Here is a 12,336-nt window from a genome sequence, read left to right as displayed (position 1 = left end):
ATATATCATATTTTTAGATTAAATTAAATAAAAAGTTTTTATTATATTATGAAATTAAATTTAATAAAATAAAATTTCTGACAAAAAAAATTAACCATAATTTTTATTTTAAAGTAGGAGTAAAATTCAATTTTATAATAGAACATGTTATCACGGTAAATTTTAAAAAGTTAAATTTAACGGTATTTGTATAATTTTTTGGAGTGTTTGAGAATGTTTTAGATTGTTCTAGAATATCCTAGAAAGTCCCTAAATATCCTAGAAGATTCTAGAAGACTCTAAAAGGTCATAGAGTATTTTAAAAAAAGTGTGAATATATATAGAAGTATAAAGAGTAGTATGGAATAATCTAGAAGTATTTAGAGATATGTGGTATGATAGATATTTATAGTGAAGGTTGTGGATGATCAATCTGGATCGTTGATTAGATTTAATTCTAACCATTCATTAAGGAGGTAGATGACTATAAAATAAGGGTGAGCTAGAGTTTGGGTGTGTGAGTCATTTGTAACAAACACTTAAATAATAAAGTATTCTTTCCACCAAAGCTTTCTTTCTCTTGTATTCTCTTGCGTTCTTAGCTTTCTTACTAAGTAGTGAGGGTTAGACTAACTTGGTCTTAGGTCAAGAGGTTGAGTAAGTCCGAGTGTCAGCATAGTAGCGTTGGAGTGTGTCCAAAGCCGTGACGATTTGGCATCAGAGCAAGGCTCGAAAGGAAGCACAAGTAGTTTGTGGGTATGACTTCTACTATAACCATGGAACATGTTGAGTCTCAAAGGAGAAGGGATGCTATTCCTTCTCAATGGGGAGGCAAGAAGGCCCATTCTTTATGTGAGCCTAGAAGTAAGGAATCTAACTTTCTAGAAAAGAGAGTTTCTATCATAGTTGTCAGAACCGGACCGGACCGGCCGGTTCGACTGGAAAACCGGTAAATCGGATTCTATGCCGGTCCGGTCCGGTATTTGGACCATGTAAGGTAGAGAACTGGTACAAACTGGTCAAACCCGATATGAACAGGTGAAACGGACTGGCCGGTTCGACTGGAAAACCGGTAAACCGGATTCTATGTCGGTCCGGTCCGGTATTTGGACCGTGTAAGGTAGAGAACCAGTACAAACCGGTCAAACCCGATATGAACAGGTGAAAACCGATCAAATCCGGCGAAAATCGAACCGGTCCGGGCTGCTCGGTCAACTTTGAAGGGAAATTTACAATGGACCAACGATCTGCAACTCCACCATGCTCTAAACCCTCCAGCGCTGACAAGTGTCATACTTGTGATGATTTTTGGAAAATTTTCCAAAATGCTCCCAATGGGTTTCGAACCCCCTCCTCCAGCATAAAACAGCATACTTCTACCACCAAGCTGAAATGTTTCTCATTCATTATAATACTAATTATAATACATATAGCATATTTTCTTTTTACTTATATTCAATTTATTTTAATTTCAAAGTCACTCATTTTTAAATCAATTACATTTTATTTAACTATAAATTTTATTAAATATATACAAATTAAAAAGATAAACAAAAAATTTAATTAATCACAATTTATTTATTTTTAATGATTATATGATATCTATTAATATTATTTTTTAATATATTTTTTATTTTTTGTCTTCATATAAGGTTGATAGTTGAAAATTGTTAGATGATATTTAGTTAAACTAGTCAAATAATTAAATTTTATATAATTATTTAATTATACCGAGTTAACCGGTTCGACCAGTGACCCACCGGTTGAACCAGTGACCCAGTGACCCAGTAACCTCACCGGTTCGATCACCGGTTCGGTTCTGACAACTATGGTTTCTATGTTGGAGAATATTCTATCTACTATGGATGAATGCTTTCAAAGGATAGAACACGACAAGGAGACCCTCGAGACTCATGTGTTGGAAAAATTAGATGCTTTCAAAGAAAGCATGCTCCAAATAAAAAGAGAAGCTAGAGAATTTCTTGAAACTATTCGAGAAGGTTCAAGTTTGGTTTGAGGGGGCGAGATCCCAACCAACCATTATAAAGAAGACGACAAGAATTGATCTCCCAAAGCCGGAGGAGTTCAAGAACGCGATGGACGCTCAAGAGGTGAAGAACTTTCTATGGCAAATGAAAATATACTTTGAAGGTCAAGGGGTGGTCGATGAAGTAATAAAGGTATGCACTACAACTCTCTATCTTTCTGATAATGCTACTTTGTGGTGGATGAGAAAATGTGTAGATATGAAAAATGGACTTGCAACATAGCCACATGGAAAGATTTTGAAAGGGCGTTGAAAAGATAATTCTTCCTTAAGAATGTGGTCTACGAAGTAAGGAAGAAGTTGAGGGAGTTAAAGCACAAGAGTACGATTAGTAACTACGTAAAGGAGTTCACTCATCTCACGCTTCAAATCCTTAACTTAGCATCAGAGGATGCATTTTTCTTCTTTATCGATGGACTCTAACTTTGGACAAAGCAAGAATTACAAAGAAGGAATGCTAAAGATGTTGATAAAGCTATTGTAGTGGTTGAATTGCTCACCGAGTATCATCGAGAAGACTCTAAATCCAAGTCTTCTTCCAAGCCTAATTCTACTAAAGGTGGGGGAGATAAAGGGAAGAGTAACTCAACAAAGAAAGAAGGGAAGTACTAAAAAAAAGTACGAAAAAAAGAAGAAAGCTTTCGTGCCCAAAGGAGAATATTTCGTGTGCAAGGGACCATACCAAATGAAGAACTGTCCCAAGTTAGAAACTCTGACATCTATCACCGAAGAACAGGAGACTCAATCACAAGTGACTGATTGTGTTGGATATGTCCAAATCATGAATACTGTGAAAGGCAAAGAGACAAGCCCTACAGAAAAGAAATGCTTGATGTATGTCAAAGCCTTTATCAATAGAAACCCATTATGATTATGATCGACACTAGTGCTATACACAACTTTATCATGCCTGATGAAGCAAAGAAACTTGGGTTGAAGATCACCGAAAAGAATGGCTAGTTCAAACTTGTGAATACCAAAAGTGAACCTCTTAAGGGAGTAGCAAATGGGGTTGATATGACTCTTGATTCTTGGAAGGGCCTTGTGAATTTCTCATTAGCACCCATGGACGATTTCAAAATAGTCATCGGGCTCGATTTGCAAAGAAAGACAAATATAATATCTATGTCATACTATGACATAATATACGTCATGGAGAAAGAGTCTCTATACATGGTCTCTACAGTCTCTAAAATTTGAGGACCACCGATACTCTCCAACATGTAACTCAAGAAAGGGTTCAAGAAGGGAGAGATTACATATTTGGCTCTATTATAAGAAAAGTCAACATCTGAAAGAGAAGATGTTCCTCACAAAATCAAGGAAGTACTTGAAGAAAATAAGGATGTGATGCTTTCCAAGTTGTCGAAGCAATTACCACCTAGGAGGAAGGTGGATCACAAGATTGAATTGGAGTTAGGAGCAAAACTGCATACATCAGCACCTTATAGGATGGCGTCGCCATAACTTGTAGAGTTGAAAAAGTAACTCAAGAATCTGCTAGATGCTGGATGCATCCGTCCATTGGAGACTAAATTGGCAGCCATTTCTATCGTTAAAAGAGACATTAAATGCATCATCAAGAAAAGGGTTACATCATGATCCATTAGCCAAGAAATTAGTGGAGTTGGCTAAAGAAGGTAAGATCAAAAGATTTTTGTTAGAAGACGACATTTTTTACACTAAAGGAGAAGACTATACGTCCTTAAATGGAAAAATCTAAGAAGAAAGTTGGTGAGAGAATGCCACGATACCAAGTGGGTTGGTCACCAAGGTTAGCAAAGGACGTTGACACTCATTGAATCTTCTTATTATTGGACTCAAATGAGAGATGCAGTGGAGAGCTATATAAAGACTTGTCTTGTGTACCAATAAGATAAGATTGAAAATAAGGCACCAAGTGAGTTGTTGGAACCTCTGCCTCCATCAGGGTGACCGTGAAAAAGTATTTCTCTATATTTCATCTCTGCCTTACCAAAGTCCGAGGGGTCATTACGAAAGGTCCATAAGGACTTAATATGCAAATACGAAGGGCCATTTGAGATTATTGGGCGCATTGGGGAGGTTGCTTACGAAGTACAACTCCCTCCTTCTATGAAGATCCATCATGTCTTCCATGTGAGTATGCTTATATTATATCATGGACATCGAGAGGAACCAAGTAGAGGTGACTCGAATCGTATTCCGCCCCTAGTGATTAGATCATTTGATAAGGAAATCAAAGAGATCTTAGCTAATCACATTGTGAGACGCAGGGGAGTACCACCAAGTATCTAATAATTGATCAAGTGGAAAGGGCTCTTGATAACCAAAGCTAGCTGGAAAGCTCGTGAAGATCTATGGCAATGTCAAGAACACCTATAGCGCATGAACAGAACGCGACGAGGACGTCTGCACAATAGTTGAGGGAGAATGTCACGGTAAATTTTAGAAAGTTAAATTTAACGGTGTTTGTATAGTTTTCTAGAGTGTTTGAGAATACTCTAGATGGTTTTTGAAACGTTCTAAAATGTCCTAGAAGATCTAGAAGGTCATAGAGTTTTCTAGAGTGTAGATGTATACAGAAGTATAAAGAGTAGTATGTTATAATTTAGAAGTATTTAGAGAAATATGGTATGATAAATATTTGTAGTGAAAGTCCTAGATGATCAATCTAGACCGTTGGTTAGATTTAATTCTAACCATCCATTGAGGAGGTGGATGGCTATAAATAGGGATGAGAGTTAGAATTTGGGTGTAAGAGTCATTTGTAACAAACATTTGAGTAATATAGTATTTTTTCCACCAAAGCTTTCTTTCTCTTGTATTATCTCCCGTTCTGCTCTTTGTTACTAAGTATTGAGGGTTAAGGTAACTTGATTTTAGTTCAAGAAATTAAGTAAGTCCGAATGCTAGTACGGTAGTATTGAAGTGTGTCTAAAACCGTGATAACGTATATACATAATTATATAATTTCTAACATTTTTTAACAATACTAGTTAGGGCACTTGCTCCCATAATTTATTAAATAGATCCGTCTCTAAGTATAAGACGATTTTATATTATTGCTAAGGAGAATTATTTTTTGTTCATTATTAGTTTAAAAATAATTAAATAAAAATAAAACTTTTGTATGCTTATATATTAATAATTATAAGGTAACTATTCACATAAAAATAGTTAAAAAGTATTAGATTATTTAAATATTTAACTTAATTATTTACATAATACATATTTATATCGCAACTATTATTTTTCTATTAAGATTTCGTTATGTGAATAATAATTTAATTATAATTATTACTCCAATTTTTTAATAGGTTTATAACCAATATAATTAATAACCTCACAAATTTGACTCCAAATGAAATAATTGAAAGCAAAATCCTAATTGAATAAACCTCTTTGACTTTTATACAAAAAATAATTGAAGAAAAAAAAAGCAGAACACAAATTCAAATTTAAATTTAAAATATCAAAAAACTTAAATACTTAATCACTAAACGTTGGTCTCACTTGTAATTTTGATTTTTTTTTACAATTGTAATTTTGATTTGTGTATTTTTGGATTGGATATAATAAATTAAATATAAAAATAGAAATTAAATCAAATATTTTTTTGGGAGACTAAATTTTAAATAATTTGAATGGATCGAGTGTGATTAATTTATTTATCCATTTAAATAAATATCAAAAATTTATTTCGTATATGTAATAATTTATTAGCCATCAATAACTTCTAAATAAAATTCACATCTACAGTAAATTAGTCTTTTATCTATAAAACATTGGATACCGTGGGGCCAAAAAAAAATTTAAATCCTAATCATAGATATTAGATAGACAAATATAACAATAATAGATTAAGTATTAACAATGAAAAAGGTTGAGTTGTTGCTAGTTGCTACTCTCGAAAACCCCAAGACAATCTTCTCTTTTTAGTTTTTATTTTATCTAATAGTATAGGGTAGCTCTTTTTCTATTTCAGTACCTTTGTAAAAATGAATTAGGGTTTCATCTCGCATTTTGCTTTCTTCATTCACCACACTGTCACTCCGCAAACGCAGAGAGAGCTCTTCCTTAACCCTTCTCCCCCATTCTGATCTTTTCCCGCCACTTGGTGCCTCGGATTTTGAATACTAGCCGTTGGATCTACCATTTTTTTGTATTTGAACCAAAAAATTTGTTGACCGTTGCTCTCGCCGGAGTGAACGGGAAATGTCTGCAACGGAAGCGGAGAAGAAGGCCACCGAGGGAGAGAACGAGGTCGTCAAAGGTGGAGAGCTCTTGTTCTGTGGCGGCACGTGCTGGGATGTCGTTGGCCGTCGCAAAGGCTCCGTCGACGGTAACCTCGTCTCTCCCACGCGCCTCCGTCCTCTTGTTGGCGTTGACATTCGCTTCGTTGCCTCTGGTTGCAGTAAGTTACTTTCTTACCACTCCTTTCATATTTTCCCTCAAACTCACTCCTCGTTCGTTTTAAATTTACTGTTACTTTAATCTTGTTACTTACTGTTTTGTTAATTCTTTCTCTTCTTCTTCTTATCATTATCTTTGAATGAATGCAGCTTCTTGTCATTGTGTAGCACTTGACGTTGAAGGGCGTTGCTATACATGGGGTCGAAATGAGGTGAGGATATGATATTTTAAATTTCATGATTTGTTTTTGGGTCTTGAGTGCCCAAGGATACTACAAGGGCGTTACCATTGCTATGATGATTGATGAAAAGAAATTTTTTTTTTCAGAAAGGGCAACTGGGTCATGGAGACACCATTCAGCGTGATAGGCCTACCGTGGTATCTGAACTTTCCAAGTTAGTTGATGATACCTTGCTTCCTCTCCTTTTGGTTATAATGGTTCCTTATTTAGTTTTATATGTGGTTATAAGCTTGAACTAGAATGATACTATGTCTTCTCTTGCATGGGGTAACGATATCGTTCCTTGGGTTGTTAATAGGCGTAGAGTGAGGTTTGGGAATATTTGAGGAATACTTTGAGGAAGGGAACTATATTCTTACTCTATAATTTTAAAAACAATGCTGAGTTTAGTGTTTGTCAAGCACATTTTCTGCATAAAGGTTAATTTTGTATCTACATTTGCAGTTTTTTTTCCTGTCAATATTTATGGTTATGCTAAAATTTGTTGACGTTTGAGATGAAGATACAAAATTGTCAAAGCTGGAGCTGGGAGGAACCATACAGTGGTTGTGACAGAGGATGGAAATTCACTAGCCTTTGGATGGAACAAGCATGGACAGCTAGGTTCGGGTTCTGCTAAAAATGGTAGGTAGAGTGTTTTTAGTGTATTATGCTAAAAGTCTGCATTTTTTTATGCTAGCTATTGTTTGTTTGTTAGTGTGTTCCATGCTCCATAGTTACCATATCCTTTGTAGCTTGTAGAGAAAAATGGTTGCAGTTACTTATATTCATCCTGGTGGTAGTTTTTATTTGCACTTGTTGCTACTGTTTGTATAGTTGTATTTTGTAGCATGTCTATTTTCTTCCAGTTACGCCAAGGTGAAGATGATATTTGATCCCAAACTGCACAGATTTGCCCTTCTAGTTTTAGCTTATGCATTTCTGTTTTGTTTATGAATATTCAGAATCACCATCTCACTGAGAGCGGTAATCTGATTTTCTTCCTTGCTTCACTGTGCAGAAATTGAGTCATCTCCTGTTCGCTGTCTTGTGTCTGAAGTAAATTATACTACTTGTGGCGGTGACTTCACTGTTTGGTTGTCATCTGTTGAAGGATCTTCTATACTGTATGGTTTATGAAAATTGCATCCTTTTTATTTATTCTGTACTAGCATACATGATGATTCTCCTTTTTTGCTCGTTTTGGGACACCCATTTCAAACATTTCCTTGTTTTATTTCCCAGGACTGCAGGACTTCCACAGTACGGACAGCTTGGACATGGAACAGATAATGAGGTATGCTAGATTTGTGTGTCGTTACTTTGGTTTTAACACATGGACACAGGTCACTGTAATCAAGTGGTTGAATACTTCTGTTTGTTCTACCAATGGTATGCAATATATAAGGCTCAAATTGCAATTGTGTTTGTGTATCACATCTTTCCGGTGACTGACAACCATGCACTTGCAACATAGCATTTAATGTTAAACTTTTTTCTTTTCTCTACTCAAAAGTTAAAATCTTTGTTATCATCCCCCCACAGCTTCTGCTTATCCTAGTAAATGTTTGCATGAAAGGTGCAACAAAGAACAGAAAGCTTTACATATTTTGCATTTGCTTGCAGTATAATTCCAAGGACAGCTCTGTGAAACTGGTGTATGAACCCCAGCCACGTCCTCGGGCAATTGCTTCTCTGTCTGGGGAAACAATTGTCAAAGTGGCATGTGGGACAAATCACACAGGTGCTTGTTTTCCCATTCTTGATCTCAATTATTTAACCTTTTCTTTCATCTACTCATTATTTCGTTTTGAATGTTTAGTGGCGGTGGATAAGAATGGCTTTGTCTACACGTGAGTAATTCTTTACTTTCTTAGTTCAGTATCTTAGCTCTGTAAAACAAGTTATAACTGTTGATTATCCATTTGTGCAGCTGGGGATTTGGTGGTTATGGAAGGTTTGTGCAGAATTTCCAGATTGGTTGTCAGTGTTCTATAAAATACAAAGAAATCACAACAATCAGATGATTCAATTCAAATTGGTTTTATTTATTTATTTATTTTGTTCTTCTTCACTTTTATTTTGTTTTAGTTTACAAGTAAGTTTATGAATATGTTCAGGCTAGGACATAGGGAGCAGAAGGACGAGTGGACCCCTCGTCGCATTGATGTCTTTCAGAATAGAAATGTTTTGCCTCCCGATGCAGTTATTTCGGCTGGTTCTGTGAATTCTGCGTGTACTGCAGGTATGCTTGACACAAACTCAATTCCCTTCCTTGTCTTTTGTGTGTGTGTGTGTGTGTGTGTGTGTGTGTATATATAAATGGATCATCTGTCAGATATCTCTTTATACGAGTCATTAAGCCTTGTTCAGTTATGGCTACATCATACTGATTAATGATAGGTCATATGGCATTGGCAGTGTGAGCATTTACAAGTTACAAGATTTAAGGCTTGTTTTTGAAAAGTGACAGGCAATGTTATTACTTATAGTACTGCACCCTTTTGGACGGCTTCAGTATTACAAGTTTACAACATTGTTATTATATGTATTGAGCTTACACACACACATATATTAAAACTGGTCTAAAATGGAATGCTGCTTCAGCATATTTGAAATGATTGGTTACTTTCCAGAGTTGGTTTTTGTTTAGTGTCGTTAATATGTATTTCAGGTGGAGGGCAGTTGTACATGTGGGGGAAAATAAAAAACACTGGTGATGACTGGATGTATCCAAAGCCTCTAATGGATTTAAGGTTGTGATTTTTTAAGTCATGTTTGAATGATATATGGTATATAAAATCCATATATATGGGTTCTTATATCTCTCGTTTACTCGGACCATTATATTCTGTGTTTGCTTTGGTGGATAGTGGCTGGAATTTACGATGCATGGATTCAGGCAATATGCACCATTTTGTTGGGGCTGATTCCTCATGTATAAGTTGGGGCCATGCTCAATACGGAGAGCTTGGATATGGGCCCACTGGACAGAAGTATGTTTTTATGAAAATTCCCCCCGTGCATTATCTTTATATCCGTTTCTTCATAATTTTTTTTTCCTTTTTTCTAATCCTGCCTTTATTTACCCTTTAGGTCTTCAGCTGTCCCCAAAAAGGTTGATATACTTGAGGGCATGCATGTTTTGAGGTAAGCAGTAAGGCTTGGTTCTTTACTCCTTTTTATCTATCTCACTATCTCTTGGAACTGCTTCATATTCTATATTTACTCTCTGGAAGTCAACAATCAACTGGTTGTCTTCTGTCTTGTAATTACCTTTAGCTGCCAAAATGCTGAAATTGCAAAGAAATATTTAGTGCATGAAACTTCATAATAAAAAAAGGCTGCATATGGATGATATGATGCCTTATTAAATGAAGGTATATGGTTTGTTTTCTTTTTATTTCTAGTCAATGTCTTCAGTTTCCATTAATAATTAATAGGGCTAGAATGCCACTTTATTTTCATTATGTTTCCTATTTTCAAGTTTATATGAAGGCAAACAAAGATTGAAAATCGAGCAGCGTTTTAGTTACTGTTAAACCGAATAAAAGTATACCAGATACCCTTTATGATTATGATATAAATAACCAACGAAATGAGAAATGATCCTAATGTATTCCTATTTTCCAAACAGTGTTGCTTGTGGTATGGGTCATTCAATGGTTATTGTTGATAGGACAAATGTTGCTGATCGACTTGACCAGGTAGCTTAGAAGCTAATTATTTTGTGATTACTATACTAAGTTCTCCAAGGATTGAATGAATATTGCTGTGCTTTAGTCTCTTTATTGATGATGCTTAAATCAGAAATTATTGTTCAGGAGTTTGTGTTATTTATCCACACTACATGGCACTTTGAATAAATTTTAGAGAATTAATGAATGTTATGTCCTATACATTTTTTTGTTATCCCTACCCCCTCCTAAATTTATACTTAGTTTGTTTATGAATGAGATGCATCAGGTTTCTGTTAGCTTTTCTGTCCTCTACATTGCTTGTCTGATTTAGTTAATATTTTTAGAAGTTCTATTTTTTTTCACATACTTATTTTTCTGCAGCTTGATATCTATGATGGCAAAGCTTTTGGTGAAGGTATGCTACTTACAATAATTCAAGTTTGTCTTGGGTGTCCCGTATGTATTTCTTCCCAAACCCGGGGGTTAATAAAACTTTTCATATCTCGAATGCATCACAAAATATGATCTAGTGGATGGATTCAAAGGGGAAATTGTTTTCCCTCTTCTTTGGTCCCGTTTTTGTGTCCTGATCATAGGGTGTCAGGGATTTTCCTGAAATATCTTAGTTGGATTTTAAAACAATATGGTTGAGGTATAAAATGCTGCTCATTTATCTGTGTTCTTGATCAGAAAATGAGGCTACAATCAAAATTCCAGTGGCTAAACAGAGTGCAAAAAAGGGTGCCAAGGGGGCTGAAAATTCAAAGAAAAGGAAGAAATCCAAAGATTCCTCTGACTCAGAAGAGGATGTTGAAGAAAGTGATAATAGTGAGGATGAAGCTAACGGTGCGGCCGAGGTAAAAAGGTCACGTGGTGGAAATAGTTCTGGTAGAGGCCGGGGTAAGGCTAAGGCATCCAAAAAGTCAGGTTCTGGCAGAGGGCGTGGTGGTGCTCCAGCATCGAACAAGAGTAGTACTAAAGACCCGCCAGTGAAATCCGGCAAGAGAGGGCGACCCCGAAAGTCTTGAATTGGGTTTTGGCTGGAAATTTTGTTCTCTACACAGAGAATTGTAATAGTAATTCATTGGCCGATTGTCTCACTAAAATTTCTGCTATTTTGAAATCTGGTCCCTCTAAGTATTTCTTATCTAATGCAAATTTTTAAACTACGTCTAAGATTTGCTGATCGTTTTTAGGTGCAGAGGATGTATTTTATACTTTTGTGAAGGGAATAGTGGCTTAGGTTTGTATTGGTCTTTTGCTAATTTACCTGATTGGTGACTTGGTTAGATGTTTTGCTGATGAAACTCGAGGTCAGTTGAACTGTTCTAATTTTTAAGCCGATATGGTACTATATTCGAGAAATTCTATGTACTTCTGTAATAGCAAAAAGATATACATGATTAATTTGTTCCTGAGAGGATCTTATCGTTGCATCATAGCTAAAAGAATTTGGTTTCCCTTCAACTTTGCCTATTATAATGATGGGAAAGCTAATAGTCATAATCCATTAACTATATTTGGATGTGGAGACAAATTTAGGTAATGGAATTAGCTGTCTTAATATCTAGGAAACTTTGGTTTTCTCTTCTGAGGAACCACGAGACACTTTCATTTTGTATGTCAAATCTTTTGATTTGGAGTCGTAAGTAGACGGTGCCTCTTGTCTGGCCTAAACCAATCATTGTGGTTTGGAAGTAAGAACCGACTTGTCTTATTCTAACCCAATTACCCAAATAAGGCATGGTTATGTGGGACATTATATCATTTTTTATTTGATGCTGCTTGACAGTTACTCAATTATTTATTTATTTATTTTATTATATTTTCTCTTTTTTAAAATTATTTTGTAACCATTTCAATAAAAGACAAATATTAGATGAAATCGTGATCTATAATTTCATGTGGGACAAAATTTATCAGATTAGAAAAGTCAATACCAACGATTTTAAAAATAAAAATCTTTTATAATAAACTAATAGCTAGATATTAATATATCAGATTAGATCATTAGA

General features: G+C 35.3%; 1 protein-coding gene across 1 annotated transcript; it reads left to right on the top strand.

Moving 5' to 3' along the window:
- Nucleotides 1-5,914: 5,914 nt before the first annotated feature.
- On the top strand, nt 5,915-11,760 carry LOC107460061 (uncharacterized). Its single transcript, XM_016078383.3, has 16 exons — nt 5,915-6,422; nt 6,571-6,632; nt 6,749-6,816; nt 7,165-7,286; nt 7,663-7,768; nt 7,887-7,938; nt 8,268-8,385; nt 8,464-8,494; nt 8,575-8,598; nt 8,762-8,886; nt 9,316-9,397; nt 9,515-9,637; nt 9,738-9,791; nt 10,279-10,348; nt 10,703-10,736; nt 11,012-11,760. Exons 1-16 carry the CDS (start codon nt 6,224-6,226, stop codon nt 11,347-11,349), a joined length of 1,608 nt encoding a protein of 535 aa, XP_015933869.1. The 5' UTR covers nt 5,915-6,223; the 3' UTR covers nt 11,350-11,760.
- Nucleotides 11,761-12,336: the final 576 nt, after the last annotated feature.

Source organism: Arachis duranensis, chromosome 8, assembly GCF_000817695.3.
Source record: "Arachis duranensis cultivar V14167 chromosome 8, aradu.V14167.gnm2.J7QH, whole genome shotgun sequence".
In the NCBI taxonomy this organism is placed as follows: Eukaryota; Viridiplantae; Streptophyta; class Magnoliopsida; order Fabales; family Fabaceae; genus Arachis; species Arachis duranensis.
Note: the sequence above shows the minus strand (reverse complement) of the source record. Positions and strands in the feature narration are given on the sequence as shown.

Excerpts from the sequence above, each read along its gene's own strand:
- LOC107460061 (XM_016078383.3), top strand. The coding sequence starts at position 6,224 with ATGTCTGCAACGGAAGCGGAGAAGAAGGCCACCGAGGGAGAGAACGAG. Across the intron at positions 9,398-9,514 it reads AAGCCTCTAATGGATTTAAG|TGGCTGGAATTTACGATGCA; the intron begins GTTGTGATTTTT and ends TTTGGTGGATAG. Across the intron at positions 9,638-9,737 it reads TATGGGCCCACTGGACAGAA|GTCTTCAGCTGTCCCCAAAA; the intron begins GTATGTTTTTAT and ends TTTACCCTTTAG.